Raw genomic sequence first — 25,749 nt, forward strand, 5'->3', positions numbered from 1 at the left:
AGACATGCCTCTCTTCAAGCCTGTGTAAGAAATTAAGCCTTGATTTCACTGTAATTAGTGCTTAGATTTGGTCTCAATCAAGAATATAGGATTAGCAGACATTATGTAGTGGTGCTAATTTCTGATTGTGAGCAGAATAAACTTCAGAAAGGACAATTGTTGCTAAGTCTTGGCCAGATAGGGCCACTATTGTCAGTCATTTCTATAATCTCTGCTGACTAAGATATGGGATTGTATATCTGAACTGTGAAAAACAAAGCCCTGTGTGCAATTGACTGAAGTAAGCAATGCAAACAAAAAAAAAAAAGGGTCCTGCCAAACTTTTTTATTTTTTATTTTTGCATAAAAGATTTTTATGCAAAGAAGAACATTTTCTCATTGAAAATGTTTGTAACTTTTTAAATTAGAAAAAATTCATAGTGCTCGCATTTTAACTCAATTTAGAGAAAGAATTTTTACTCGTTTATGGGCCCTGTATAAACTGAATCTGGTTAATCTTTCTACTTGATGGTTGCAATGTTGCTTCTGCAAACATGTTCAAATGATTGTGAGGAGAGGGCCTGGTGCTGAAATCTAGAACACAGTGGGATGGTGGATTTGCTCTGGAACAGAAGTGGATTTGCTTAGAGGGACAGGATGGGACATACAAAAAAGGGCAAAATTATCACTTTTGAGACCCAGCGACGTCATAATGTTTTTTTAAAAAAAAATATCAAAGGGCAGCATAATGTTTTTTTCTTGCCAGGTACAAGTGGAAGCACAAATCTTCCTGAATCTCGTTATTACACATATGGTCGTACGGCTGCTGTCTCAGTGGGATCTCGACTCATGCAGAGTCGGACAACAAGCAGTAGCAATCCAGATATTGCTGGGACCCAGAATGCTCCTGATGAAGAAGTGAAAAGCATCATGTCCTCAAAGGTAAGAGAGGATCATACAATTCTAGTCTGCTAAAACTACTGTAAGGTTGTTTAATGTAAGAGAAGAGCAACAAAGATGATTAGGGGACTGGAGGCTAAAACATATAAGGAACGGTTGCTGGAATTGGGTATGTCTAGTTTAATGAAGAGAAGGACGAGGGGGGACATGATAGCAGTGTTCCAATATCTCAGGGGCTGCCACAAAGAAGAGGGAGTCAAGCTATTTTCCAAAGTGCCTGAAGGCAGGACAAGAAGCAATGGATGGAAACTAACCAAAGAGAGAAGCAACCTAGAACTAAGGAGAAACTTCCTGACAGTTAGAACAATTAGCCAGTGGAACAACCTGCCTCCAGAAGCGGTGAATGCTCCAACACTGGAAGTTTTTAAGAAGAGATTGGACAGCCATTTGTCCAAAATGGTATAGGGTTACCTGCCTGAGCAGGGGGTTGGACTTGATGACCTCCAAGGTCCCTTCCAACTTTATTATTATTATTATTATTATTATTATTATTATTATTATTATTATTATTATTATTATTATTATTATTATTATTAATAATAATAATAATAATAATAATAATAATAATAATAATAATAATAATAATAAAATCTCAAATGTTTGGACTTCTATTTGGTGGAGCTTGGATGCAATGGACAAAATTGTATGTTGGACTTTACTCCCAAATAATAGAAAAAGCTATTATTTGGTGACTCAGTCTGGATTCTTTTCACAAATGTATGGAATTTATGTAAATGTCATACACATTTTATATCAAATATGTACATTCATAATACTGTACATTCAAATTCATATTTAGTGGACAGTGGGCTTTAATATAAATAGCACTTAGACTTATATACTGCTTCATAGTGTTTTACAGCAGTTTATAATGTCAACATATTGCCCCCAGCAATCTGGGTCCTCACTTTACGGACCTGCGAAGATGGAAGGCTGAGTCAACCTTGATTTGGTCAGGACTGAACCTCTGGCTATGGGCAGAGTTAGCCTGTAATTCTGAATTCTAACCACTGCGCCACCATGGCTCATTTAATTGAAACCCCTTTCCCCATTTTGGTCTGTTAAATTCACATTTTATGCAAATATTTTTCTTTCTCGCATCTAGGTCAAGATTGTTTGACCAGTATATGGCAAGCACCCGGATTCACCCATGAGCTAAACATGTAACATAAATAGTTTTGGGTAGCCGAGGATCATTCCTATACGAGACTGTATGGTGGCCAGTTCATTTTTAAAAGTGCTGGTAATATTTTTATCTTGTAGAAGATAAAAACATTTGAAGATAAGGAGAAGAGGTGGAGATAAAATCTAAAGTTTAGCCATCTTACAAAATAACGAGAAAGGAAAGAACGCAATCAGTCCCACCCTATATACTGCTATGAAAATTTATGTGACTTTCACGTAATATTTTTTCAGCATTTTTGCGCTATTATTTGAGATAAAAATGAATAAACAACCATCACAAATGTATTATTGAATCTGAGCATTAGCTTTCAACTTCCGCACTGTTAAAATTATTTTAATCCAATGAGTTATCTGGGGTGCAAATTACATATATAGTGAAATATAATAATGCCCTTTAATTGCATCAAAAAATAACTGCCCTTGGTATTAATCATGGTTCTGGTTCTGGTTTAACATTCTTAATATAAAAATAACTTTATCCTTCTGCTAGAAAAGAAATTTTTGTTTTTCTTCCATTTTTATTGCATATATATGTATATGATACTAAATTGGGACATAGGAGGCCAGTCGTGTTTAATTTACTGGGAAGAATGTAACAACATTTTGCATACTTCATGCACAGCCTTCCTTCCTTCCTTCCTTCCTTCCTTCCTTCCTTCCTTCCTTCCTTCCTTCCTTCCTTCCTTCCTTCCTTCCTTCCTTCCTTCCTTCCTTCCTTCCTTCCTTTGCTGTTCTAGTAATTCCTTTTCTGTATGGCTTCTGGTCATTTTCTCCAGGTTGCAGATCGGAACTACAGCCGTGTGTCTTTCTATAGTGAATCCAACAGTGATATGTCAAGTCCACGCACAAGCGCTCGGCTACCCAAACAAAAGGTAGACTGACACATAATGCCAAACTGCTTGTTGATAGACATGCTATACTCTTTTACAAACGTGCCACTTTTCAATTCTCACTCTGAAATGCCTAGGCTCCAAATTTGTTTTAAATTTCTCAGGAAAAAAACAATGAGCCTATAAGTAATAACACCTAGTGATGTAAAATATTTGTCAGCTCTAGGATCAGATACCTTTGCCTAAGTTGCTTCAAGGCCCCATTTGCGCTAGGTTAAAATGTGAAACTCAAAAATAAACTATAATTGCAAGCTAACGTTTCAGGCATATTTACCAAAATTTAAACCTCAGTGATTATAAAGGAATTTTATGTGAGTAGATACAAACAGGATAATTTAATAGTTTAGTTACTGTTCTCTAGAGATCATAATAAATCACCTTTCTCTATTGCAGCAGAAAAAAGGAAAAGCACACAGTGCAAGGGAGATTCTCTTTATGGGATAAATGTTAGATATATAGTGGGATTTAGGAATAACAGAAAGCCAAACGGTAAGGAAAAACCCAGTTAACACACCAGTTTAAAAAAGTGACCACTGTAATTTTTAATCTTAGCTGTCAAAGTGCATTAAGTAATTGATGCTTTCAGTCCATTTTAAGTTGTATTTGAGTAATCTTCAAATAACTGCAAGGTGTCTAATTTCATTTTTATTAAAGCTAAAGTCTTCCACGCTGCTTTATGTGACAGTCTCCTTTTGCACATATCATTGTAGACTTAATATTCAGTTAAGTTAGAATTAATTAAAATATAACTGCATGCCACAGAAGATTTAGATGTTCATTCTGGACCACCTATGTGTTGGTCATACATGCAATTATCACTAATTTTTACTATTTTTTCTTGAAAAAAATTACTACTGATATTGTAAGGTTTATTAGGATCTACTAATTCATTCTAGTTCTGCCATTGCAAAATGTATGACAGAATAGTCAACCTTTTTTTCTACCATCTCTTCAGCTATTATTTTTGGTCAGTCTTCTAGGGCAGGGCTTTTCAACCTTTTCACCAACCGTACCACTTTTAGGATATGGCAATATTCGAGTACCACCTAGCAAGGTGTCAAAAACTTGATGACAAAAAAAACCTCTTTTCAAAGTTGCAATTGCGCTGAAATGACTTATGACCATTTTTCACACTTATGACCACTGCAGCATGCGCAGGGTCATGTGATTTATATTTGGATACTTAGCAACTGATTCATATTTATGATGGTCACAGTGTCCCAGGGTCATGTGATCCCCTTTTGGAACCTTTTGACAAGGAAAGTCAATGGCAGGATTGCTGGTGGCCAAGTGCTAAGGTGGGACTTCCTTCCTTCCCTCCCTCCCTCCTTCCCTGTCTCCCTCTTTCTCATGCCCACCTCCTTCTAAAGGAAGAATTTGAAACCCCCCTATATTTTCTCTCTTCTATATATTCATCAAACAAGGAAAAGCCTACAGAGATAGAAAAGACAAATTGCTGAGTGAACTAGCTTAAAAAGGCACATTCCCCTTTAAGAATTAACTACTGGCTAGAAAAGAAAGTTAAAGAGCAGAGCCAGCACTTAAGGGAAAAAAACACATAGTAAGTATTGACTGCCGGCTAAGGCAGCCTCCCCAAATGGCTCCATTTATAAGTAAAGGAATGCTACAGGCAAAATCCATTCAGGAAAAAAATACTTCAAAATCTCTTGCAGCAAAACTTACAGCTAATAATAGCAGAGCAATAGAAGCTAACAGGAGACATCAGCCAAATAGAAATTGCCAAACACTCCTTAAGAACACAAAGCCCACATTGCACAAATCCCAGTACTTCAAAGTCACAAAAGCACATAAGAATCCTTCCACTCTCCATCTCCCTCCCTCCATGCCTCACCTCCAGCCATTGCTGTCTTTTTTCATTCCTCTTGGAGGGCGACCCCTCCCCCACTGCATTTCTTGCCTGTTTGCTGCTGCCAATACAGGTGGCTGCCACAGCAGTTGTAGGCCGGCCTGCTTGATTTGATTTGATTTGATCTCATCTCCTCTCCCCCCACCCTCCTCCTCCTCCTTCTTTCCCTTCGGTGCAGCTAGAGTTGACTCCGCCTCCTCCCAAGACTACTGCTTTTTTTCTCTCTCTCCCTCTCCTGCCCAAACTGCCTCCTTTTATAGCCTCTCCTGTCTCTGCCCCCCCTCCTTTCTCATGGGGGAGGGTGAGCCAGAAGTGACCTGGGGCCTTTGCCTCGCCCCAACCACTCTGCAGCTCCAGAGGACTCTTTCACAGTAAGTCCTTGCCTGTGCTGGCTCTTTCTCTCCCCCGCTACACTTGGCTAGGCAGAGCTGCGTACCACCTGCCACTCGTTAATGTACCACAAGTGGTACGCGTACCACCGGTTGAAAAACTCTGTCCTAGGGTATTCCTTTTGTCGCCAGCAGTTCATTCTGTGCTTTCTTAATGTTTAGCTGCCTATGTGTGTTCATGGACTAATACGAAAGGATTCCCTTTTGGATCTCCTAATTTCAGTGTTCTGCTTTGAAATCTAACCTTGAAAGTCAGTTGGTAATCACATTTGGGTTTTAATGTACTATATAGCATTTTCATGAAGAGATGGCACTTCAGATGGTGGTCAGCACAGGCATGGTGAGAGAATCAGTCTTCAAGTATTCTTGGTTCTTCTTTGAATTGCTGGTAAGATTTTATATGGTCCTTTTATTTTCAGTAAAGGAAATTACATTATATGTATTTGATGTTCAATTCAAATAAAATAGAACAAATATTTCAACATTTAGTTCCTTTCCATCACTAGATAGTAAGGAAACATGACTTCTGAGCAAACAATAAATGTCTACAGCATGTTCAGGAAAGAAGTTATGAATTGGGAAGGAAGTAATAGTATTCTTCTAGTCAATTAAAATAAAATGTTAAATCTAGATTATTAATTTAATTGCTATCTCCATCAAATATGCAGGAAAATAAACTGGCCGAAAGGAACTGTTAGTTTAGTAATTTAAAAATTATCCCTAAAATAAATGTTAAAATAAATAAATGTTAAAAAATGTTTTAAAAAATCAAACTGTTTAAGAGTTACCCAGTGTCACATCAAACACATCAATCATAAGTGAATGTGCAGAACACTGGAAGCATTTCATTGATATTCTAATTTTGTAATCATGGGCAGCAGAATAAACAGCTCCTAATGTTGGGTCCCTGAGGCTCCCAGTGGTTAAATTGCATTTTTTAAAATCATGTATAAGTAAAAGCAGGGAATGTATATACTATTAATTGTAATAGTTGAGGAATACACCTAATATAGATTACATTATACACCTAAGAGTTTTAGAATGGAATCCCACATTTACGTTTAACAGGTGCATTGCAAGTTCTCGTTTTAGCTGCAGAATTTTTGGAACTGAATTTAGAAATATAGAGAATATAGAGAAAGTATTCTTCACAATGTGTGAATTCTTTCAATTCTACTATTTGCTGTTGTTTACAAATTCACATTTGATAAACAATGCTGATTTTTTTTGAGGTAAAAAGCATGGCTCAATATGTTGACAATGTACAGAAGCAGGATGTTCCCCGCAGAGCTCGATTTTCTAACCGCTTCAAAGATGACATCACAACAATTGTCAGTGTTGTTACCTCAGAGGTTGCTGCACTTTCAGTCAAGACCCAGAAGGTAATTTTACAATCTAAAATAAACAGAAACTCAAATAAAATCTTAAAATTGCATAACTTTATTCCAGGAAGATTATTCCTGTACTTCAATATCAATTCAAAATTAGCCACTGTTTATTGCCTTAGATCATTGCCTTTTTTTCTGATTACCATAGAGGGGCATTTGAAAAACGTCATTTTCAGGGAGTTCATATTTTAGAGGAACTGAGAAGCATCATGGACAGGAAAGGCAGGGTTACCATGCACTTGGGGCTGCATCATGCATATGGTAGGGTCAGAATTTTCAATTAGTTTCATCAGTATGCTAATGATACCTAGCTATATATCTCCACCCTTAGTGAACTAAGCCAGGGGTCCCCAACCCCCAGTCCGTGGACCAGTACCGGGCCACGGCATGCCAGCAACCGGTCCACACAAACAAGCAAAGCCCCATCCGCGGGATGCAGGAGCACACAAAACCATGCACCCTCCGGTCCGTGAAAAAACTCTCTCCATGGAACTGGTCCCTGGTGCCCAAAAGGTTGGGGACCTCTGAACTAAGTGATACTGCCAGTGATCTATCCCAGTGGTTCTCAACCTGTGGGTTGGGACCCCATTTGGGGTCGATCAACCATTTCATGGGGGTCGCCAAGCAAGGCTGTCCACCATTTTTTTTGTCCGCCATTTTTTTGTCCGCCATTTTTTCCCCCTTTTCCAGCGGGTGCCTTACCTTCCTTGGGCTGGGCCAGCTGGTGGTCAGCCTGCTCCGTCTCTGCCGCTTGCCAGCTACGCCTCGGCCGGCTCAGGGGGCGGAACCACGCATGCGCGGCGCTCCCAGGCAGGGAAAGTCCTCGACTTACGACCGGTTGGGTAGTCCTTGACTTACGACCGGTTTAGTCCTCGACTTATGACCGGTTTAGTCCTTGACTTACGACCGGTTTAGTCCTTGACTTACGACCGGTTTAGTCCTCGACTTATGACCGGTTGGGGTCGCGGCATTAAAAAGGTTGAGAACCACTGATCTATCCTAATGTCTAGAGGTTTTAGGGGTTTCAATGGGGAACAATAGATTTGGCTCATCCTGGCAAAACTGAGAGGCTTTGAGTTTTGAGGCCACCTCGATCTAGGAATTCACTATCTTTGATTCTGGATGTAGCTGTATTTCTTCAGATAGACCTGGTACACAATTTGAGGATACTTCTGGATTCATAACTCTTGCTTGATGAGCTTGTGACTAAAAGGGCCCTTTGCAAATTATTATTATTATTATTATTATTATTATTATTATTATTATTATTATTATTATTATTATTATTATTATTATTATTTAGTTATAGTATAGCCAGAGTGTAAATTATTAGGCTTTACAATATCAATAAGCTTAGGTAATGATACTACATACTGTAATTGATTAATGGAATAACCATATTGTTTTCTCAATACCAAGCGCTACCATGCCCTTAATATCTTGAAACTATTTAATGAAGGTTTCAAGAATCAAATTAAAAGTTAAAGGAGATAGAGGACATTCTTCTCAAGTTGATGTTTATGTTTCAAACTCACACACACACCACACACACACACACACACACACTGTTGCTAGGTGAGAATAGCAATTTATTCAAGGGTCAGTAGATAAGCAGCAGACAAGGAAAGGAATGTAAATGTAAACAGTCTCTTGGAAAGAAAACTTGCATGGATAGTTTCACTTTTAACAGGAAGACACAGAAGAGAAATTAAAATCCAGTCCAAAGTTCAGAAAGCCAAGTCACGTTTGTCAGTCAGTTCAAAGGTCAGAATTTCAGGTTGCTTTACATGTGCAGAATACACATGAGCAATGCACCAGAGCAGATCAGACAGTTATTTCCAACAGATTCAGGACTACTTCTGCATCCAGCTATCTATAATTAAATAGTTACTTAGCAAGGAGCTTGACTGAGCCTATTTGCTCTGCTCTTTGCTCTACCGGTAAGACTGAGGGCTTGGAGGCCATACCTCATCATCTGACCACTCACTGATGATACCTATGTTTGATCAGTCTCAGTGATTCCTGGCCTAATGTCTCCTGAGGCTGACATTCCACTGGTTCATCTGGAGGAGTTTCTTCAGATTCAGACTCTGAATCCTGGGCCATGATAGGTACCCTAAAATAGTTTTATACGTTAAATATATATATTGTAATAACTCTAATTATAGGGTGAAAATACCAAATTATAATTCAAAACACAAAGCAATAGCAATAACATGTAGACTTATATACCACTTTATAGCACTCTGAGTAGTTTATATTGTCAGCATATTGGCCTCAGCAATCTGGGTCCTCATTTTACCGACCTCGGAAGGTTGGAAAGCTGAGTCAACCTTGAACCCTATCAGGATCTAACTTCAGACTGTGAGTAGAGTTAGCCTTGCAATACTGCATTCTAACCACTGCACCACTAGGTTTCCAAAAGTGGTAGAAACCCATATCTTCTTACATACTTCATAAATTTAATCTGAATAATATCAACATCCAATGAGATTACTGGGAAATAGCTGATCTGTTGCAATGGCCAAAATGTCAGTTGACAAATGGATATTATCAGACGTCTGGTCTATGTTTTATAAATCCACTTGTTATAATTAGTTTACAAAACAAGCCTGAAATCTACAGATTTTCCCTAACCATTAGTACATTTTTGACATCTATCTTCTTTTATTAAACTCAGTCAGTCTTTATATTGGCAAACAAGTATCAGGTATTCATGATGTAGGAATCTTAGAATGATGAATGGAATTTAGAATGAATTGCACATGATGAGCCAATTGCATTTACCTAACTTTATTCCAAGTATGTCAGAATACTGGCTTCTGGGCCAGTAACTGCATGCCAATGTGCATTTGTATTCTTCTGCATATTGATGAACCTGTTTGTGTGGCCTATCATGTTATGAAATGTCTAAACCCAATGGGCAAAAGTTTTAAATGTGGGAGTTTTCCTCACCTGTCAGTTCATGTATAATTATATTGATCTATAATTATTGTGCGGATTTTACCTCAGAGTATTTGTAAAACACATTTCTTTTTGGGCAATAATCTTTCTTTTTTTAAGGAAAGTGAACAGGCAGAAAAGATCAACATTAGCTTGGCATTTTTCCTATATGATCTTCTTTCTTTAATGGATCGTGGATTTGTGTTTAACCTCATCAAACACTACTGCAATCAGGTAGGCCTCATTATAAAAAAAAATCCCTTAAATAAAGGCCATACAATAATACATCCCAATATATAACTTTCAAGTGTGCAGAAATTGCAATTTGATTTTAGATTACTGTCTTAAGTGTAAAACAGAAAGAGGTCCAATACCCATAAGAAAAGTTGAAATGTCTTATTACAGAAATATTTTACTTAGCTAGCTGAAAATCAGATAATATCAGATAATAATGTTTGATATTTCACATTCCTAAAATCTCTTCATCGGACAGGATGGTAACTAAAGCAAAAAATGGAAGCTTTTAAAGTGAAGCTTTAAAAAATGGCCTTTTTCCAGTTATTATGCCATGGTTCTTTTAAGCATAGAAATAAGTGTAAGGAGAGAAGGATTGAAATATCCTGCAGATGCAGTAGCTTGTTTTTGGTTTTTTTGTCTACAAATCTTGGGTAAACTCCTGAGTACAACCCGACACTACTTTAATATCTGATAGGATCCAAATTATACATTTGGAGAATAGTCCAATACTCCTAAGACCACCAGCAGAATGAAGGCATGGCTAGTATACTCCGGCCCAGAGGGGTGTTTTTTTGTTTTTGTTTTGCTAATGGAAAGTGTTTAAGAATTCACAAGTTAGCAGTCTATTTTGTAACTTTAAAATGGCCTCAGTTTGGAATTCATAAGCATGAAATCATCATTTCTCCAATTTACCATCACTTCCATTAACTCTCACGTATTCACACTAATACGGATGGGGACTGAAGGTTGTCAAAATGTGAGGGAGACAGACATCCCATCTCCATAACAGCTTATTGGTTAAATTATTCATATCAGCTTGGTAATTAATTGGTGAATATCTCATTCAGAAATACTCCTACATTAGCCTTGTTACACATGGAAAACTGATTTGTCAGGCGAAATAATTAACTTAAATGTCCAGACTAGAACCCATGTATTGGAAGTATGATCTTCCGGATGCTCCCTCAATTGGCATAGACCCATGTGCAATCATAGGGTCTTCCTGAATAAGTGAACTAGTTTTCAGTTGGGCAGAACAATTCCTACACCCAACTTTTATCAATTTTAGACATATAAAAATCCTCCCAACTTTTTCAGATACTTCCTCTCTAGCCTTTGCAGGCTAGAGAGGTTTGAAACCAGTGTTGTGGAATTTTGCTTTTCTCCCAGGGCTCCTTTGGAATTAAAAGATCAGTTTTGCATTGATAGATTTTACGGATGTAATTCAGTTGTACTAAGAATATTGTTAGTAACAACTGCCAGGGTATTTATAACACAATGTTTTAAAATTGCACAGATGAAGAAAGTATATTACAGAATTTCTTTCAAGCGAGGATTGTGGCATTAACAGAAAACAATCTATTTTATTAAATGTTGCTACTAGGAGAGAGGGTCTAATAGATGTAAACTTAATGTGATGCAAGTATTAAATGGAACAATTGAAAATGTTTATTGCTTCTTTATTATTGTTATTGATCTATTTCAAGAGCAAGGCATTTCTCTCTTTATGCAAGAATTCATTATGCTTTTCTTTGCAACTATTCCTTTCTAGCTGTCAAATAAAATGAGTAATATTCCAGTGTTGTTGTCCATGAGGCTGGAGTTCCTACAAATTCTCTGCAGTCATGAACATTACCTCAATTTGAATCTCTTCTTTCTGACTTCAGGATGTGCTCCAACATCTCCCTCTCCTTCTATATCATCCCAGGTACTTCCCCTATTTTTTTTAAAAAAAACAATTTAATAATATTAGGGGTACCTTCTTTAGCAGATGCAGAATATATTGGTGATTGAGTCTTCATATTTCTTCTCATTGATTATACATTAATATTTGATGTCATAATGAGTCTATCATCCTTTCCCCCATATATCCGCAGGAGTATGTTTGCTGACATCACCCCTTAATTTTGTCATATTTGGTATGTATGTATGTATGCATGTATGTAAGAATGAATGAATGAATGAATGAATGAATGAATGAATGAATGCAATTGCATATACATAGGCCAGATAATCCATTAAACATGTAGAATGCAGGAATAAATCCACGAACCACAATCCCTTTCTTCTCGTATACATTCAGTTTACACAGAGAAAGGGCGTCTAGGGATATTTGTAAGCACTGATGTTTTCTAGGAAGGAATCTGCTAGGAGGAATTGAAGAAATAGATTTCAGGTTTTTTAAAAAAAATCAGAATCTAGTCTGTCTGAGAGGGTAGCCATTCAGGTCAGTCTTCTGCCATATAAGAGCTGAAAAAGAAACCAATCAGATCAGTTCTGTCTGTTAAATAAAACAAACATCTTATACATTCAACACTGACTCAAAGGTGTGTGTGCACAAACATACTCAGACTCTTATACATTCAGGAATAACCCACAAAGGGACTGAAGTCAACAGTAGCTTCTGCTTCTTTGGCATGATTTAATATTGCAGTTATCTGTCAGTTGAACCTTTGCCAACTGGGAGCACATCTATATATGATGATCAGTCTTTGCCTTAACTGTGTAAATTCAGGTATAAATTCATTCTATTAAATTTTTGAATTTTTCTTTGTTTATATTTATTTTTAATTTTGCGTTATGATACTAAAATACTTTATGGAGCCAAAGACCTGTTTTATTCTTGCTTTGATTTAATAAACGACTGTTAATTCAATTTCCATATAAAATGTTTTAGAGATGAAATTAAAGAGATTTTCTTTTGTTATATAGTAGAGATATTTCATAAAGAACTTTATGTCAAGTCATTCTGTTATTTTTTTTTAAATGCAACTAACAGTGCTGTGTCATTGAATCTATGCTTTGATTTCAATATAAGCATACCGTTTGCCCCTTTCTTTCATTTATTGTAGAATTCAAGTTCCTGCTCAAGTTTCCAGGATCAAAAACTTTCCAGCATGTTTGAGCTTACAGCAGATTATCGGCAGCAACACTTCCTCACAGGGCTACTTTTCACAGAGTTGGCAGCTACCTTGGATGCAGAAGGGGAAGGGTAGGTCTCGTTTTTTCCAGAGATTTGGATGTGTAAGCAACACTTGTGAATTATGGGTAACTGAATTGGGTTTCAGTCAAGTATTCTTGAAATACTTTAGGCCCGAGGTGGTGAACCTATGGCACGCATGCCACAGGTGACACGCAGAGCCCTCTCTATGGGCACGTGCGCCATCGCCCCAGTCCTAGGCCTTCAGCTGCGTTTTATAAAACCCTTTCGCTTTAGGCCTCCGCCGCCGTGTGCAAAATAAAAAAAAAGCTTCAATCAATCAGTCAATTTCAACTTCTCACGGGCAAAAAAAAGATCTCGCAAAGTTGGAATTGATTGATTGAACTTTTTAGTCCCACCCAGTCTGCCATTACCACCGCAGCCACGCCCACCCAATGGGTCACACACACCCAATGGGCCACACACACCCAATGCACCACGTCCACCCGGCACACGACGATACATAAGTGGGTTCTGGGTTGCAGTTTGGGCACTCAGTCTCTAAAAGGTTCGCCATCACTGCTTTAGGCACTCAGTTCTTTTCATGTATCCAGGATTAGCTAACTTGATCTGTTGGTTAAGCCACCAAGCTAGAAACCAGGAGACTGTGAGTTCTAGTCCCACCTTGGCCATCATGAAAGACAGCTAGGTGATCTTGGGCCAGTCACTGTCTCTCAGCCCAACCATCTCACAGGGTTGTTGTTTTGAGAAAAATAGGAAGAGGAAGGAGTATTATGTATGTTTGCCACTTGAGTTGTTTATAAAATAATAAAGGTGGGATAAAAATTTAATAAATCAATTAAATAAATAAAAATCAGTGTCACCCCTGAATTGATGGAAACCAGTTTACATCCCATAATAATCTGAGACAGAATTTAAATAAAGAAAAAGTGAATTGACTGCTGTGTTGACAAGATCAAAATCCATAAGTAGGTTTGTAGAAATTTTACATTTTTGTCCACCTGGGGACTTAGTATTAAGCCAAGTCGAAATATTATTAAATGACTAAATGACGATATGATTGAAAATATGTAGATTGAGAATCATTTAATGGCTAGACCACGGTTGGGTATGTTCACACAATGTTCAGTCATGTTTTTCCATAAATTTGGTTTATGCAGTATAGAATAGTCCTCAACTTATGACCACAATTGAGTCCAAATTTTCCGTTGATAAGCAAGACACTTGTTATTTTTTTCCCACATTTTATGACCTTACTTGCCACAATTCTTAAGTGAATCATTGCAGTTGTTAAGTTAGTAACACGGTTATTAAATGAATCTGACTTCCCAATTGACTTTGCTTGTCAGAAGGTCACAAAAGATTATCACATGAGCCCGGGACCCTGCAACCCTCATAAATACATGCCAGTTCCCAAGCATCCAAAATTTTGATCATGTGACCATGGGAGATGCTGTAGTGGTCATAAGTGTGAAAAATTGCTGTAAGTCAGGTTTTTTAGTGCCATTGTAACTTCAAACAGTCACTATACAAATGGTTGTAAGACGAGGACTACCTGTATCCTAAATACCAAAGCAACTTAAGAAGTATTTTACTCTAACATGTTGTATGAATTCAGTTGCTTCTATCATTTGGACTAATGTTATAATCTGATCCTATCGTACCAAAAGAGATAAACAACTGAGTTTATATTATTTTACTAGGCCAGGAAGCTCCAGCATTCATAATGTGACCTGCAAATATTGTGTTAATCCCCAAGCAGTGTGAGAATAGTATTTTTTTTTAATTAAAAAGAAAGCATGTACAATCTGTGGCTTAAATTCTTTTCCTGAAGGGGACGTATTTAATTTGCCTCTCAAAATATTTCCATATTAATTATGTCTATCCTGTTATTTCTTGGACTATTCTGAGATTAACTGATCAAAAAGGTCTTGGTCCTTTTGTCCTGACAGAATAAGCAAGGTGCAGAGGAAAGCTGTCAGCGCTGTCCACAGCTTGATGAGTTCACATGACTTGGATAAATCCTGCTTGAAGCCAGAAATGAAAGTGAAAATTGCTGCACTTTATCTGCCTCTGGTTGGCATAATTCTGGATGCCCTTCCACAATTACATGATTTTACAGGCAAGAAATGGTGATGGTGATGGTGATGATGATGGTGATGATGATGTTGGTGATGGTATACTTACTGTCTTCTAGATGGCATCTAAAAATGAAAATATTGGCTGTTTTCCCCTGAGATGTGGGTTGTTTTGACCTCTGTTCCATTCAGCATGCTCACAAAATAAAGCAGAAAAATCAGGAATTCGTCATTACAGTGTAAGGTGATGATTTTCCTCCCACAAAATATATTTACCTAAGTGATAGGTAAGTATATTTACCTAAGTCAAGGGTCTTCAGGCTTGGCCCTTTTATGACTTGTGGACTTCAACTCCCAGAATTCCTCAGCCAGGCAAGCTGGCTGAGGAATTCTGGGAGTTGAAGTCCACAAGTCACAAAAGGGCCAAGTTTGAAGACCCCTGACCTAAGCGTAAGGATGGAATTTGTTAGCTGTGTTTATGCAGTATGCTACCGTAAGGCATAACTTACAAATCAAGGTGCTTAACTTCACAAAATACCTTAAGTCACAAACAAGGAAAGCTCATGATGGCATATAGCACTTTTCTCTGAAGCAAGTCACAGAGTGTTTCCTTAGATGAAAAGCTCTGGCAGGGGATGAGAAAAGCTCTCTGGTTTTCTTTTCTGCTCATTGCAGGAAAATGGAGGAAAAGAAAAAAAATGGCAACTGCAGCTTTTGCACCCAGACACACTCCATTCTGCATTTAAAACTAAACGTTTATTATTCCAGTCTTTTGAAATGAAACTGTTTCTATTATTTAAAATCCCTCATGCCTCAGTTGAACCTGCTTGGCATATTCCCAGCTCCCTTTGAACACATTGCTGCTGAGTTTCATAGTTCATTCTCTGTCCCTTGGAGTCCTGTAGATGGCACCCCATCCCCGAGACTTCTTACATTTCTGAGAAGGACTGTGAGAAGGTGGACTAATTCTTCCCTTTAATGAGGTTCCAATGAAAATTCTCAACAGCAGTACCAACCTGGTAGTAGACCTGGAAGAAATGTACCACTAGTAAAAAAAAAATTAAAATAATTTGCAAACTTAATGTGATATGTTCAGTGTTGCTTATATGTAGTTTGGCCCTCAGACAACTTATATGTAGTTAGGCCGTCAGACACTTGCCTGCAAATAAATTAAACATATTTTAACCTTGCATGTTATGCAGACCTGCTCGTCTGGTTAGTTAATCATTTATTGTAATATGAACGCTCAGAAAATTGAGTTTATTAAATCGTGGTTCAGTTAACAATGGGTAACAATGTCATACAAACGGAACCAGTATCTTTTTATTGATATTAGTGGAGCCATGAATGGGACCTAGCAGCTAAACAAATGTAAAAAAGCAACTCCACAGAGAATTGTTAATCAATTAAGTGCCCATGGCAAAGTGAGAGAGATATATTAGGATGACACAGTACTTTGGAGCTGATTTTTTAAAAATACTTAGCATGTTCAAATGTGCAAATCTAGTTCTTGTCTGCCAGTTTTCAATGCAGGTGTGTCTTTTCAAAATCCTTATAAAACTCTGCAGGACCCCATAATTTTTACTCAAAGATCATCTTCTAAGGATCCAGTTTTAATAAGATGTAGATATGGTCCTTCAGAGGAGAAAAAAAACCCCTTATTATCTGTGAGGCAGGAGGTTTCCATTTCTTTCCTAACCTACTGGCTACACACCAGACGAGATCATCTGTGTTCAGTTTCCAACTTTCTTCCTGTGTAAATGTGATAAAGATGTGATTCAATCCAGGTACATATTTTCAGCAACCAGTAATTTTAACACTTTGAGTGGTAATTATGTTAGCACCAACAATTTGCGTAAATGCAGCAAATATCTCTCAGCTTTTGTTTTCTCAACCTTTTCTTGTGTAATGTGTTTTTTAGTGTTATATACTGCTGTCTAAATGGCTTTCTTAATGCCTAGAGGCTTTTGAGAGTGCATTTGTTGTGTTTTTTTTCCCCATCTGTTGTTTCGGTGTCAGAGGCAGGGCTGAATGGAGAAATTTATGCCATGGCTGTTCCTGCTCTGAGCTCTGTAGACTGCAGGACAAGCAAAGAGAAAACCATAAAATATTGGGGAAAGAGCAAACAGAGGTGGCAGTTTTAATCAATTATGGTCAGAGAGAAAAGAAGAGCTGAAAAGAAAAACAAGAGAAGGAAGCAGATAGACAAGATTAAAGGAAGAGAACAAAGGTCACATAATAAGAGAAACTAAAGCTACAAATAGTGACTTGGGTTTAAAACACTTGTGAACATTGCTAGAGATATATTATATATTGTCAAGTAAAGAAATCCGTTAATTCTAGAGTTAAAACAAATCAAGTCCAGTTCATCCTAATAAAGAGACAGGACAAATCACAAAAATTGGGTGAGTTTGTGTCCCGAGCCCCCAGACATATAAGACACATTGTTTTCAGTGCTGGACTTTTTCATGTAGTAAGTAGGCTTTATACTAGAATTCACAGGCTTCCATCCCACTCTAGCTAATATGCAATAGACTTGTTTCTTAAATTTCTGCATTGCCCATCTCAGTTAAGTTTGTTTAGGATGCAGATTATTCAGAAATGTAGAAGTACTTTCAAATATACCATTGTTACTTGTAGCTTCAACCTGGCACTTCTGGGCTTTTCAGCCTGATTATATTTAATATTCTGTTGCCTTTGCTTCCATGGGGTTAGCACTTGTGTCAGAAAAGCAGAGTGGAGGGTTGGATGAAGCAGGTCTAGGGCTCTTGAAGGTTGGTTTGGAGTGCCACGACTCAGATCTGCAGATTCAGTGGTTTTTAGCTACGTATTTACACTATGTTTATTATGACCATTAATCGGAATATCAAAATCCACAGCAGTTAGAATAAACCAAATGTGTTTCAGTGGTTACTAGATACACTCTTGATATATCTTCCTCTGAGAATAAGCCATCCAAAAAGTCTTTGATTGGAGAAATATGGGAAAAGGTTTCGACCACACCGAAAATCTCTTACATAGAACCTGCACTTTCCAATTTAGTTCCAGATGTTCACAATGGGAAAGGCCGTGCTGGGTGGCCAGATGAAGAACAAGAATCAGCAAACCAGATTAATCACAATATTGCTCTGGCTATTGCTGGGAATCAGTTTAATTTACGATCTTCTAGCTCCTCTATGCTTACGATGGTAAGGCTTTTTAACAGTAATTTACAGGACTCCCTTCCTGAATAATGTTCCTATGATTTTATCTTGTAATGTTATTCACTATTACTAGCCTTGCTATCAAGATTTCTTTCGTTTTCTCATTCGAGCTAGATTGGTGGTTGTGTGCATTCTAGATACACTTAATTTTTTTCCAAGAGAAAAATGAGGGTGGCCTGCAGAGTGCCTCTAGATCAGGGGTAGTCAACCTTGGCTCTTTTATGATTTTATGACTCGTGGACCTCAACTCCCATAATTCCTGAGCCAGCTAAGCTGGCTCAGGAATTATGGGAGTTGAAGTCCACGAGTCATAAAAGAGCCAAGGTTGACTACCCCTGCTCTAGATCAAAGGTCCCCAACATTTTGGGCACCAGGGACTGGTTCCATGGAGAGAGGTTTTTCCATGGACCGGAGGGGGCATGGTTTCCGTGCTGCCTGCATCCCGCAGATGGGCCTTTGCTTGTTTATACGGACCAGTTGCTGGCATGCCACGGCCCGGCCCTGCTCTAGATATTTTGAACTACAGCTACAGTTATCCCTGCCAGTGTTAACTTTGGCCAGGGATTATGGATGTTATGGTTCAAACTATCTTGAAGACTCTATCATCTCTCCTAGATTAAGGGAATTAACTGCACGTGATTAAGTAAATGAACTTAATCCGTTGTGTAAAGCAGCAGTGTAAACTAATCTGGTAGTTGGATGTTTGAAATAGAGCTGCTTTCAGTTGACAAATGACTTCAGCCATATAGAAAACCCAGCTGACAGAGTTCTTTATTGAGTTCCATTTAAGAAGATGTATCTTCATTTCAGGGGTCTATGATATTTATCCATATCTTTTTTTTTCTTTATCCGTTTACCATAGCCTCACATTGGAAAGTTTTCATTTCCTACATGAGTCAGAAATCACTCCATTGAGAAGTTCAGTGACAGCCATCTGAAGTTTCATTTCAGTCAAATAAAGAGCTGCTTTCTGCTGATAAAAAAAAACTATTAGTGGAGGAATTCTCACTCACCATTTGAAATAAAGATATTCCTTGCTCAGAAATCAAAATGAGCTAGGGTTGTAAATTGACAAAGATATTGGGATTAGGATCAGGGAGGTCCAGGTTCCAGTCCGTTTCAACTGTGAAAGCCAAAAGGAATGATTTTTGGAGATTATCTAGTCCGATACCTTGCCCAGTTCAGGAATCCATTAAAGTAGCTTTGAGCCAACTAGACCAGTGGTGGCGAACCTATTGCACGGCTGCCAGAGGCGGCACTCAGAGCCCTCTCTGTGGGCACACGCACCATCGCCCCAGTCCTAGGCCTTCAGCTGGGTTTTATAAAACTTTTTCACTTTAGGCCTCCGCTGCCGTGTGCAAAAAAAGAAAAAAGGTTCAATCAGTCAATTTCAACTTCTCAGGGGAAAAAAAAGGTCTTGCAAAGTTGGAATTGATTGATTGAACTTTTTAGTCCCACCCAGTCTGCCATTACCACCGCAGCCATGCCCAGCCAATGGGCCACACCCACCCAATTGGCCACACCCAGCCAATGGGCCACACCCACCCGGTACTCGACGATGCATAAGTGGGTTTTGGGTTGCAGTTTGGGCATTCAGTCTCTAAAAGGTTTGCCATCACTGAACTAGACACTCTTGCTCAGCCTAACTCAGGGGGAGGGGGTTGTAGGGAAAAATTGGAAGAGGAAGTGCTCTGTATGCTGTCTTAAGCTGGAGGAAAGTCAGAATATAAATGTAACTAGTAAAAAAATACAAACGAATAAAAATGGGTCTTAGCTGTTAATTAGAAAGGAACTTCCAAGCCCATAGTAAGAAGTTCCTGAGATAAAATTTGCTCCATTGAGAGTCTTCTGATACATTTTCTTTTTGCTACTGTATTGGCTTTTCATGCTATCTCTTTTTAGTCCTGGAAATCAGGCAACACATTAAGTCCTGAGACAACCCGTCATCTTCTGATCTGCTTCCTGTGGATCATGAAGAATGCCGATCAGAACCTTATTCAGAAATGGATTGCAGATCTTTCCTCTCTGCAGCTGAACCGGATCTTAGACCTCCTTTTCATCTGCGTCTCATGCTTTGAATACAAGGTAGAGGAAATTATGTCCAAATCAAAGTGCTGCTGCACTGCAAAAACTTCTTTCCCAGATGGGTATTTACCTGCATCCTTGGGCAAAATTCTGAGTTGGGCTCTTAAAAGGCTTCATTAACGTGGTAGTTGTTATTATTATGTCCTGAAGTATGCTTGCCTAGGGATGTAAATTTATTCTTCTGTTTGGACAGGGCAAGCAAAGCTCGGACAAAGTCAGCACTCAGGCCCTCAAGAAATCACGAGATGCCAAAGCTCGTCTAGAAGAGGCATTGCTGAGGGGAGAGGGGGCCAGAGGTGAAATGGTGAAGCGAAGCAAGCTCCTTGCTGGTATGTCTTTGCTGTTGTTCTTTGACTTAGTTTGTTTATCTCATTGGAAGCGCAAAGAAGGGGTGCCTGCAACCTCCCATTGTTTTCAGTAAGCAACAAAAGTGAAGCCTCAAAGCGAGACATGTTCAAGACAGCATTTGCCACTGGTGTCACTGGACCGAGATGCAAATCAATTTGAGAAGAGCTGTTATTGTTGGATATTACTGTCAAAATCAAAATCAGGACTCTTGTTGGCAGCAGATGTTCGTTTATTAATTGCCCTGCCTTTATTACTTTATAAATGCAGGTAGTCCATGGCTTACGACCACAGTTCAGCCCAGAATTTCTGTTACTTAGTGAGACAGTTGTTTAAGAGAGTTTTGCCCCGTTTTACGACTTTTCTTGTCACAGTTGTTAAGGGAATCACTGCAGTTGCTAAGTTAGTAACATGGTTTTTAAGTGAATCTGATTTCCCCTTTGACTTGGCTTAAAAAGAAGGTCGCAAAAGGTGACACCTGATCCCGGGACACTGCAACGGTCATAATATGAACCATTTGCCAAGCATCTGGATTTTGATCATGTGACCAGGGGGATGCTGTGAAAAAGTGTGAAAAACAGTCATAAGTCATTTTTTACTGTCGTTGTAACTTCGAACTGTCATTAAATGAATGGTTGTAAGTTGAGGACTACCTGTAACTGAAGCTGGCACCCCTGTCTAATATGCTTACCTCTTCCTATTTCTCTCAGAAAAACAGCAGCCCTGTGAGACTGACCAAAGTCACCCAGCTTGCTTTCATGCCTACAGCAAGACTAGAATATGTATGCTTATTACATATATATACTGTATATATGGAAATACAAGTATAACATTTTATGGGATCAGGACTGTGCTTACAGTTGGGTGACACAATATGAATCTTGATGCAGTCCTTGCTGAAGTTATTTTTAGTGTGATGCAAACTACACCCAGTGTGCTTGGTAGTAATCAGGAATCTGAGGTCATGTGGGAGTTATTCTTTCTTTCCTCTGTGATTGTCCTTCTTTGGCCTTATCAGATGGCCTCAAACTCCAAACTTTATGAAGCACGAAGACAAAAAATAAGTCTGCATGCAGCTGAAAGTGACTTTGGATTGGATCCTGAAACAGGATCAATTCATTGGCAGAAAAGTTTAATAAAGAAATTGCAGGCTGAAACAGGTTACAGTATCAGTGAGTTGAACATGGTTCACTAGAATGTGGTTCTTAAAAAATTTTTATAGTGCAAAATAAAAAGAGCTGAGTGGCCTTTCTTCCCTCTTCCCCCTTAAGAATAGTCAGAGATAGAATACAAACAAGAGTTAACCCTGGGTCAAAACAAAATCTTTACAGAAAACAAGATTTTTGAGCAAAGTTTGAAGGGGATGCAAGCCAGACATATATGAATAGATGAGGGAACAGAGATAAATGGGGTCAATGGCACATAACTTTTGTAGATCAAATACAGTCATGAACATTTGTCCAACTTCCCATTTTTAAATTGAACACCAAAATATTTTCTCTGCTAGGAATCTGTGGCAGTTTGAAAGCATCTCTGTGATTTCACAATGTTGGCTAAGTTCAAGTGTGTCCCCAATTTATTTTAGCAGTGGTTGCAAGCATATTTGAAGCTATAGCCATGGTCATTGTTTGCATTTGCAGAAACTCTTGTCTCCTGAGGCTTTCCAGTTGCTGAGCTTCATATCTTTCAATGGGAAAGATGGCTTAATGCCTTTTAACTCCCTTCAAAGAAGTTGGTACAATGTGCACATCACATGAAGTTAAGGATGTAGATGGTGGAGATGTGATGTGTGTAAAAGTAATCCTTTTTCTTTTGTGGTGAGGGCATTTCTAAGACTGTTGGACCTTCAGCAGTTTAGAGGAAAGCAAAGATTTTGCAGCCTATTAGCATTCCAAGATTGTTGGATTTAAAGACAATCGTGGGTGGTTTTCAGGCTGCTTTTGAGAAATTGAGAAGGGAGATGGTGACCCTGTAGAAGTACATGAACCCTGGAGGGAAAACACTGAATTTATGTTGCTAACCTGGGATTGCCTAAGCCTATTTTTTTCTAAGATCAAAAAGCACTACTCACCAATCTTAATAAGGTATAAATGGTTATAAATACTAGATCAGTTGGATTGATTGATGTTTATGCCTCTCACCCACCTTCTTTAAATCTACAAATGAACTTGATCATTATTCATCTTGTTCTTGACCTTCAGTTGTATAATGTAATGTTTTTTAGGAGCCAGTTCTGAATGCATACCCACTTAGTACGAAACACACAATGGACTCAGTTAGTGCTGGATTGGTAGTTGTTTTCATTGTCAAAAAGAGGCCACAGGCTGTTTTCATCTGATGGCCTGCAGGTCAGGTCTGGTAGAAATAATATTCAGAGTCATAGAGTAACTTCTCAGCAAAGGATGTTTTTGAGGGTTATGTGTGTCTGTTACAACTTTTCTACGTGTTTGAAGAAAAGCAGCAGCGGAGATCGTTTCCACATATTTTTTCATTAAGAGAATGGACTAGGAATGACTCCTGCACCTCACAGCTGGATTCTGAATGCCATTTTTTAATTCACATCTGGTCTATCTTTTGTTTGCTTCTCAACTGTCTTGATTCTGTGACCAGAGCCCTGGACATTTTTTGTATGTCTTGGGAACACATTGTTCCCATCGGTCACATTTTAGTAATTCATATCAAATCTACTCATTGCCTCTATGGGCAAAAGAGATACATTTCTCCTGGCTGCAATCCTCTTGCAGAAGCTCCTATCGCCTGAGAAATGCTGATATTAAAGTTTCGGTGTGATTTGTGAATGTTGCCCTTGCAGGGAATGATAGGTTCCCAGGGTCGAATGAGAACTTACGATGGAGAAAAGAGCAGACACAGTGGCGGCAAGCAAGCGAAACGCAAGATAAGTGAGTAATTTAATGAATGTATATCACCTTTACCAGAACTGCTTCTTTCAAGGGCCATCTAGGTTCACTCCCTGTACCAAGGCAGGAAATTTTATCTTCAAAGCATCCTGAACAGATACATGTGTAGCTTTCTGTAAAAACTCCATGGAGAGAATTCTGAAATCCCTTTGTTCTCCTGTCACCAGCAGCAAAAGCTCTCAGTACTTAAGGAAGGTAGCTTGAAACCCATCGGAATCCCTTTGGGTGATACGCTCAATCGAATGGGAATTGCTGGAGACTTCTGTTCAAATGAATACACAAATTTTTTTGTTTGTTTGTTTTTCTTCGAGTATGCCAGAGCCAAGAACAAACAGACCGGAAAAACATGGCCGTGTCTCTCTCCATTTTTAGTTTTAAGTGGATTTGGAGCTGCCAACAAAGACAAACTTATGTTTTATGGAGTATTTTCCCCCAGGCTCTTACAGTTGAAGAAAAGGAAGGCATTTCTCCTCCCAGATTGAAATCTTTAGTATAAAACAATAAACCAAGTAAAATAAAGAATCATTGAAGCCACATTCTTTTCTTTATTTTAACAGTAAGGGCCTTGCAGAATGAGGTGCGAAACATCTGGTAGTCCTAATAAGGGCTATCTTAAAGGAGAAGTCAAAATTGATAAAAGGAATGGAAGTCAAAATTTATTTGACTTTAGATTTGTTTGAATTCTCTTACTGTATATAGCAAGTAGTTCATTGCACAGATAAAGTAACTTAAACCGTTCCTTGGAACTATAACATTAGTGTTGTGGTGTTTTGGTAAACATCAGTTTGAGAAGATCTGGGCTGGCTTTTCATTTTATGTTGCAACTGTGCTTGCCTGGCCTATGCATTTGTAGCAATAAACATCCTAGCTAAGGAGAAACCCACACTCTCATTCATGTGCGTTGGAAGCCAAAAACTGACATACAGATAAGAGCTCTGCAGTACGTTCTCACTTAGTCTATGTCCAGTATGGTTCCACAAATGTGTATTAACATCATATATGCATATTATTTATTAATTATAAATATTTACACCCAACTCTTTGTGTATAATATTTTGCAGTAGACTAGATTGCTTACTTGTTTCACTGCTGGATCTTTTTTTAAAATCATTTTTGTTTTGGAGTAATTTTGTAAAAAGTATTATTGTTTTGTCAGTTCACATTTAGAACATGACAAAAATATGTTAACTCTGATTTGTAGTCTTTGGGGTTGAAGAGGTTAAATCCTCTTCATCAATGTTTGAAATATTAATTTCTAGTGGCTTCTATTCCTTTTATAAATTTTACTACTCTCTATCTGTAAAACGGGTTGTAATCTGGTGAAAAATTAAAAAAAAAATCTCACTATTTTAGTCATTTGGTCTGTACAGATGACAGTTATTTTCTATGTGATTGCTATATATTTATTTTAGTTACCTATTTATTAAATTTCTATGCCGCCCATCTCCCCTACAAGGTGATTCTGGGTGGGGGAGTCCTTTTACATTTTAAAAGAGGACTTTAAAAAAAACTCTAGAGAAAAATTGTAAGATAAAGCTTGTATTTTTATAGGTATTCAGTGAAAAACACAAAGGTAATATTAGTTGAATTAGAACTCTCAATGTGGCAAGTGTCACTTTCAGACCATAGTCAAGATGGTAAGGGTTTTTTAGGTGTGATGATAATAAAGGTATTTGAGGCCAAAGGGTAAAAGACATATTAAGGGCATTCTGGCCATTTTTTACTTTCTATTTTTGTTTCAAAGTCCTTTTAAAAAATATATCTGAAAATGAAAGAGGAGGATAAAATTAAGTTATTTTATTGGCACTATTCAGAAAAGGAAGCAAAGCACAGTTTATATTGATTTCCAAACAGTTCTTTAAACACTATACCATTTCAGACAAATGGCTGTCCAGTCTCTTCTTAAAAACTTCCAGTGTTGGAGCATTCACCTCCAGAAGCGGTGAATGCTCCAACACTGGAAGTTTTTAAGAAGAGACTAGACAGCCATTTGTCTGAAATGGTATAAGGTTTCCTGCCTGAGCAGGGGGTTGGACTAGATGACCTCCAAGGTCCCTTCCAACTTTATTATTATTATTATTATTATTATTATTATTATTATTATTATTATTATTATTATTATTATTATTATTATTATTATTGTTACTTCTAAGCTGATATGCTAACAATAGCTTAGGTATCAGTCTTGTAAAACATAACTGTGATTTTCACTGAAGTTAACACCGTCATTCAGGAGCAGACATGTCCCACTGAGTTTCAGTTGATTTATGGCATAATTTGAGATGTTTATGAACATGGATCTTATTTTAAGGCCATAATATTTGGAGGGCTGTATTTTTCT

General features: G+C 38.0%; 1 protein-coding gene across 1 annotated transcript in view; it reads left to right on the plus strand.

Annotated features, from left to right (window-relative positions):
- Positions 1-25,749, plus strand: part of DOCK8 (dedicator of cytokinesis 8) — a 90,180-nt gene that overhangs the window by 40,530 nt on the left and 23,901 nt on the right. The window contains exons 21-32 of the mRNA XM_015818030.1: positions 746-921; positions 2,901-2,996; positions 5,563-5,658; positions 6,503-6,652; positions 9,722-9,835; positions 11,391-11,546; positions 12,691-12,830; positions 14,732-14,901; positions 17,900-18,045; positions 19,963-20,145; positions 20,339-20,465; positions 23,300-23,390. Coding sequence (XP_015673516.1) covers positions 746-921; positions 2,901-2,996; positions 5,563-5,658; positions 6,503-6,652; positions 9,722-9,835; positions 11,391-11,546; positions 12,691-12,830; positions 14,732-14,901; positions 17,900-18,045; positions 19,963-20,145; positions 20,339-20,465; positions 23,300-23,390 — 1,645 coding nt within the window. The remainder of the gene's footprint in view (positions 1-745; positions 922-2,900; positions 2,997-5,562; positions 5,659-6,502; positions 6,653-9,721; positions 9,836-11,390; positions 11,547-12,690; positions 12,831-14,731; positions 14,902-17,899; positions 18,046-19,962; positions 20,146-20,338; positions 20,466-23,299; positions 23,391-25,749) is intronic.

This window comes from Protobothrops mucrosquamatus, unplaced genomic scaffold (genome assembly GCF_001527695.2).
Source record: "Protobothrops mucrosquamatus isolate PMUCROS unplaced genomic scaffold, P.Mucros_1.0 scaffold667, whole genome shotgun sequence".
Taxonomy (NCBI): domain Eukaryota; kingdom Metazoa; phylum Chordata; class Lepidosauria; order Squamata; family Viperidae; genus Protobothrops; species Protobothrops mucrosquamatus.